This window comes from Daktulosphaira vitifoliae, unplaced genomic scaffold, assembly GCF_025091365.1.
Source record: "Daktulosphaira vitifoliae isolate Bord-2020 unplaced genomic scaffold, ASM2509136v1 Scaffold_1, whole genome shotgun sequence".
Lineage (NCBI taxonomy): Eukaryota > Metazoa > Arthropoda > Insecta > Hemiptera > Phylloxeridae > Daktulosphaira > Daktulosphaira vitifoliae.
Window position 1 is genome coordinate 78303610 of NW_026099572.1, and position 7771 is coordinate 78311380.

Genomic DNA, 7771 nt, shown 5'->3' on the forward strand with positions numbered 1-7771 from the left:
TTATTGTTTAAAAGTTAAATTGAGTTTTTATTAAGATTTTTTTATCTTTAGTGTTTAATAAAACTCAAATCATTAATATTTAATTTAAAAGAAATTGAATATAATAATAAGAAATTAATATAAATATAATAGTTTTTTATTAAAAAAAAATTGTGTTTCGACAGATGGACTTTTAAATTTAGAAAAAATTTTCTTATAAACGATGGGATAGCTAAAATCGCATTAGAGTATTTTATTGACAACCATTTATCCTACAAAGCAATCTAATAATTATAATTTTAATTATTTAGAATATTAATTTTATAATAGAATGTTGGTTGTATAATTTTCTAAAAACATTTTTTTCATTTTTAATTTAGCCAGAAAATTTTTCAAATTTGGTAACTAAAGCAATCGATTTGGTCATTCAAAAAACAACACAAGTCATTCATTAATTTTTTAATGAACTTTTTAAAATTTACTTGTTTGATATGATAAAGGCATAATTACACTTTCTGTGTAAAATCTAATTTTATCATACACATTTTAATAAATAAATAAGCTACAATGATTAAAAGGGTTCAATATAGTAATCTCTATATTTTTTAAATTATTCAAGAGACACAAAAAACTAAATAGCATTATAATTAAACTTTGTATATTTTACAAATTTTATTTTTATAATGAATAAGTTTATTCATTATAATAATTTTTTTTCATTAATATTCATTAATAAGTTATAATGAATAAATTATTAGCTGATCTAACAATTGTATTATTTTAGTCGTGTTTAATCTGACAATCTAACCTGCAAGTTACATCGATTTAATGAAAACATTGAACAAGTCTAAAATTGAAAAATAATCAGACATAAATTACAAAATAATATATTATAATGTAAAAAAAAATTCTAAAATAACCACAAAACGAACATTAAAATGTTTAAATTTTAATACTATTATGTGTACATTTCCAACATATATGCCGTGTCAAATTTGCTCAAGTGTAAAAGAAATCAAAATAAATTACTCTTTTAAGACGATATTTTGCTTATGCATTATTAAATATTATAAATTAATTCACACAAATTTTATTTATGGATATTTTATGGTGCAAACGTCATAATTTGTATTGTTTTTATCTGATAGCATATCCCTTTTATTACAACCTAAGCCAAAATGTATACAGGGTGTTCAGTAAGTCAGGAAACGGGTTTCATTGTTTGTAACAATGAGAACAATAGAAACCCGTTTCCTGACTTACTGAACACCCTGTATATGTATAACACACCTATATTCAGTATAATTTTTTTTACTACTTATTGTTAATTTAACTAAACATTTTAAATTAAAAATATTGATCATCATCATTTTACAACTAAATAATTTTACCAATAACACTAATTTAACTAACTTACCATACATAATTTTATACAATTCCTTATTTTTAACTTTAATTTGTTTTTATTATATTTTACATTATTGTAAAATGGTCCTGAATGACTAACAAGTAAAAAATTTGGTTACTCCAAAATTTATGTGTATAGATATTAAGATAATTCAATTAAACGAAGTTGGAAATAGTCTACTTCGAAGAAAAGTTTGTAATGTTTTTACAAATTAAATTAATCATCTTGACATTAGTGGGTCATATTTGCAGTAGGTGTTTAGTATGTCCACAATTGTAAAATTGTGGACATACTAAACACATTCATGTTAAAATAAATTAGTACACAAGTCAATAGTTCCGGTAGTCAATACCCAATTTGTTGAGTCAGCTGACCACACACAGTGCATCCCTAATATCTATGCAACTCACTATATATACCTATGAACCAGTTCCAAATGAACACCACATACATGACTCTGTAACGTGAACGATCGCTCTCTAATAGACTACCGAGGTACAAAAACGTAAAAAAGAAATCTTTGTTTATGTCTTCCATGGTGGAAACCAAATTTTCTTTATTTTTATGTTTGCTGTTATTTGTTATAAATGAAACGTCTAATTGTCCTACTGACACCTACCGTATTTAGACGGATCAACCGGGCTGTAATTTTTTTTTGTCTTCCGTTTCTTTTTTGCTTAAACGAAAATGTTGATTAAATGAGCTATTTTTGTGTCAGATTATGATGTTGTGAGTATTTTAATATGGTCGGTTATGAGTCTAGAAAACATCAATATACTACAAGTAACCTCCATTAACCTTTATCATCTTTTCTGTCCTTTATAATGTGTTAAATATTGTGTGCTTGTAATCTAATAATAAGACATTTTTTGTCTTCGTTTAAAATTGTTCCCTAATGCTTGACCCGTCTAGTAGGTCACTATTCCAACGCTACAACGGACTCCAACATTACAAGTTTACTAATTTTTGAATTTTTTGTTTTCGAGTTTATAAAAGTTAGTAAAATTTACTTATAAACGTTTAGAAGTATACGCCTTTATACTTGACGACAAAATTAACCTCAATTTACGGTAATTGTATAACATTTTTTTGTCGTTAATTTTTCGATTGCATCTTCAAAAAAAAAATTATTTAAAGGTCATTAATTTTAATCTTTGTATAACAAATGAAGTACAAAAAAGTTATAGAAATACAGCAAATTGAAAAGTCATAGTAGTGAAAAATATTAACAAGTCATAGTACCTTTTTTTACTCAAATGTTTATGTAAATATTCATGTATAATTAGACTATTAATCAAGAACAAGATGATTATATTACCTTCCTAAATTTTCAATAAATATTCATTAGTTAACATTATTAAGTTTGATCAAATATTCTTAAACAAATTATTTAGTTCTATTTTTTTTTTTTTAATTTATTCTTCCATCATATGCATGAAATCGATTCCAATTCAATCCTATCGACCATTAGACAAAAAATATATGTGTCATACATTTTTAATAAATGCTAGACACCTAGATCTAATGGGATAAAAGTGGCAAAAAACATAGATAATCTTTAATCAATTAAAAATTTTTATTTTTTATTTTTACATTCATTTTTTTTTATTCCAAAATATCAAAATACACTTTTTCAACTCTTGGTGCATCATATAAAATTTTAAAGGGACTCCTACATCATTCTCTTTACACCTATGACATTCCAACAACATAATTTTTATTGTTTCACATTTTATATTATTTTCGAAGGATTCTATTAAATGGTAAATATATGAAAAAACATTTGTACATCGTACATAAAAAAAATTATCCAAATTTATGCTATTTTGATACAATATGATAATTTTAAATGTAACTAAACTCATTGTTCACGCCAAGTAGACCATTTATATTTCTTTTTTTAATGTAATATTAGTCTAATTATAATTGTTGGCTGACGTTAATGGAAAGATGGTACTTTATTATTTTATTTGATGTAATAATCATATTAATAACTCATTATAATTAAGTTAATAAAATATTTAAATGATTATTTATTAGATCTTATTTTTATTTATGGATACAATCGCGTACGTTGTATTTTTTTCCATTATAATATATAAAAATTAAAACACAATAAATTTTGTATATATTTCTGTACATTTAGCAACCCAAGTAAATTACACACAACATTTATATTAAGCACAAGTGTTTCTATTCGTCTTTAGCAGTTAATTTTATTACATGTATAAAAATTTTACTAAAATACATCATGTGTTCGTTAAAATTTTACTTTTTTGTCATCATAATATCAATAATTCAAATTCAGCCAATTTTATTGATAGCTTTAAAGGTATTTTAAACATTTTTATTTTAAATAGTATTTAATTTTTATTTAAAAATATATTGAAACCTTAATGATGGATGTATTAAAAGTTGATGTTTGAAAATAGGCGCTGATGACTGAAAATATTAAATAGATGTAACTTATGAATATATTTTTTTAAGATATACATTTCATTTTTTATTAAAATTTTTATTTAGAACATATATTTGCTAACACCTACTGTATTAATTCTTCTAAAAAACTCTCGACATTCTTGTACGTGACTTCACTTTTTTGAATACATCATATTAACAAAATTATTGAATACATTACCTAAAAATGTTTCTATATGGAGTAACTACTAAAATGAATAGCCAGTTTTTTTACATATATAAAGAATATGTTAAATCAAATTAAAAACAGGATCGCATATACAAATTACAGAAAGCTTCAATAAAAATCAAATTTTCTTATTTCATTTACGTATAGAAAAATACAAGTATTAATAAATTTCATGGTAATATCAGAAATAAGTTATATTCTAAAAAAAATTCAAATTATTATTTTAAACATTTTTTTAAAAAATTCTATAATATAAAAAAATTTTTTTATATTATTTTATTTTAATATATTACTAGAAACTAGTTATAAATACATATTGTAATTTATCAAATTTGATAAATTTATAAAATAAATAAGATAACTTATAAGTTACTCCACATACGTAGTGCACTCTTGATTATAATACAAATAAATAATATTGCATGATAATTATTTTAGAATGAATAGCTAATGAATTAATGGTCGAAATTAATAGATCGTTATTCACATTAATAACAACAATTAACTTTAATATTAGAAGTACTTTTTCATTTTATTAGTTTAATATATAATTTATTAATTTTTTAGAACATTTGAAAAAAATAGATTAATAATACCAATAAAAATTAATTTTCAAGTTATTAGTTTTATACTCAAGTTATTCTACAAACTTTAAATATTTATTAAAATTCTTATCCATAAAACTGTAAATTAACTAATAAATTTATCATTAATAATTGAAGCTTTATCGGGAATAACGTACTAAATAACAATTTCATTTTTTGTTTTGAAGCGAAAACTTCTTGGAGGGTTTGGGATTTTATGAGAGTAAACAGGTGATACAAATTAGTAACACTGACAAATGTAACGCAGCGGTTGTAACGCTTTCAATCTATTATATCTGTATACACACATTCTATTTATAAAAAAATATATATATATATAAGTGTGCGCGCGCGTTTTATCATATTTTAGCTATCATAAGTCGATAATAACAATTATTAAAGATGATAGTAATGAAAAAATTATTAAACTGTGAAGGAACTGTAACATGTAAAATAAAAAATGAATAATGAACTGATTTTATAAAAAAAAATTTATGCTTATTTATCATACACTGATTCAATTAAGTCTGCCATTTTTAAGTTTAATTGAAACCAATAGCCAATATTTATTAGTAAAAAATTTCACAACTATCTACCGTCCCAAGACTGTAATTTAGATTATTATTTTTTTTATTAATACTTTTAGTATTTTTTAAATTAGGAATGTTCTAACATGATCTTTTCACTCATAATAATTACATTAGCACGGGACCGATGATCATTCAACTTATTTACAGACTAATATTTATTTTCATCGATACTATGAGATTCAATAATTTCTTCATAGGACGTTATCTTTACCTATTCTTCAATTATTTTTTTTAAGCAAAATGAATTCAATAAAAATGTAAACATTTTTAATTGACTGTTAAGCAATGTTAATATATTTTTTAATATAGATTTTATATTTTAATTATTATAGGACTCAGATGTATTTATCGGCCATTTACAAAAAATACCTACATGGGAAAGAAATAAAATTTCATTTTCTTCAGATGACATACATACGATTGCCTCGCTTATTAATTCCGATAACATACAAAAGTATCCACAATTAGACGAAAAGTTGAATTCCAAAACAACTGCAATTAATTGTATTTACAGTTATGTAATACAACTTATTGCAATGAATTTAAAACAGTTTCCAACCATTGTGACAAATCCCTATCAGGGTAAACCTTTTAAAGGACTCGAAAGATCAAAATCAATAACCTTTGGTGATTCAAAATTACTCTTGTATGTTGATGAAGAATCAGCTACTCCCATTAAAGAAATAACAAGACAAAAAAGCGAAGACTTATCGGATTTAGAAGAATTTTATCGTACAGACACTGTATCCTCATTAGCACACCAACTTGAGCCTAATAAAGAGTATATTATCAACATATTTAAAAAACAAGACTTAACGTACCAAATTTTAGACGGTTATGAGGAATATGTTGCCATTTATAGAGATGCTATCGCTCGAATGATATCTGTTGTGATATTTTCCCAACAATCTCCGGCAAATTGGATGTGGAAGTATTTCTTAAGTTTAAATGCTCTTGAAAAAAGAAAACTTGATTTTGAAGAATTTTATGAGTACAGTGAGGAATCATTAATTTTTTGTAATAAATATGTTGCATCATGCAGAAAAAGTAATTATTTGCATAATCTTGAACCAAACATTGTGGACAGTTTAAAAGATTTAAAAAAAAGCGTTGAAATTTCTATAGATCTTTTAAAAAAAATGAAACTAAAACCAGGAGACAATAATGAATTATTATCTTTATTTAAATACGAAAATAATTTAGGGGTATATGACTTTCTATTTAATAAAAAAGTCACATGTTTTATCACTTTTTACCCTCATATAGATAACATTAACTTTAAACCAATAATTAGAAAATTACAGGCTAATTATAAATCAGCAATTATTGAATGGAAGAGAAATCCATATTTAATTTTAAACTACTATAATGTTCTTTCCGATGTCATGAAAATTGCATTGCTTTATTATTCAGCGAGACACTTGATTAACTATTTAATACTTGTTAAGTCTAAAAGCAAAAAACCTACAGAAATACCAATTACCGAAAAAGAATTACAAGATAAACTTAGTCTATATTATACTAGACCCTCAAAAATAATAAAAACTATTATACGTTATGCTGGTATTTCAGGTATTCCAATATATAGCCAAATAGCTAAAGTGTTTGATGACGAGAAAGGAAAAGATAAAAAATCGGCGAAAGCACTAATCAATATTTTATTTAAAAAACTAGAAGAGTTATTGAAAAGTTATGGTGCATATAATGAAAATTTGTACAAAATATCAAAAAAAGGTGATCGTACACTGAATATTTATGATGATATTAAAAATGAATGTTACGAATCTTTATTACAATATTATAACAAGTACAGAAATACTCTTGGAGCAATCAATTTCGATATCATAACTTTCTTTCAATGGAGCAAAAACATTAAATGGCTTAATTAGTAAAATGCGTATTTATAGGGTAAAATGTTTTGAACTTAATAATTAAATATGTTGTTACTCATTTAGCAATAAATCCTTACATATCCATTTTTCAAAAAGTAATTAATCATTTTTCTGTGTTTAAATTTTTAAGAATAATTAAAAATATTTAAAATTTATGTGATAGCTTCAATAAATTTAAGAAAAAATTTATGTATCTATTTTTTTAAATTGATCATTAAATCATTCTATTAAATATTTTTTACTTTCAAAATTTAATATATTTTTTTTTACTAAAAAAAATAAATAAATAGAATTAGTTGTATATAACACATTACTAGGCCATAAACAGTACCATATCTTTGTAATATTTTTACATTTTTTTAAATAAACATTTTTTTAACATTTTCTATATTATTATTAAAAAACTAGGCTTCACCTAGCTAGGGTCTTGTTGGCAAATGTCGCGACATTAATAAAATTCTGTTACGTAGTTATAGGTTATAATGTGTTACTTTGATAAGAAAATTCAATTAAAAAAAGAATATTTAAATTTGTGTTGATGTATTAGCATATAGTTTATCAATATGAATTTTCATCAACATTTAATAATTATTGGTTTCTTACATACAAAATGATGTCCAAATAAAAACCATGCGTATGGATTTAATATATATATATATATATATATATAT

At 23.3% G+C, this 7771-nt stretch overlaps 1 protein-coding gene across 1 annotated transcript; it reads left to right on the top strand.

Moving 5' to 3' along the window:
• The first annotated feature begins 3510 nt into the window (after positions 1–3510).
• LOC126893675 (uncharacterized) lies at positions 3511–7481 on the top strand. The gene is made up of 2 exons (XM_050664084.1): positions 3511–3719; positions 5541–7481. Exons 1-2 carry the CDS (start codon positions 3639–3641, stop codon positions 7095–7097), a joined length of 1638 nt encoding a protein of 545 aa, XP_050520041.1. The 5' UTR covers positions 3511–3638; the 3' UTR covers positions 7098–7481.
• Positions 7482–7771: the final 290 nt, after the last annotated feature.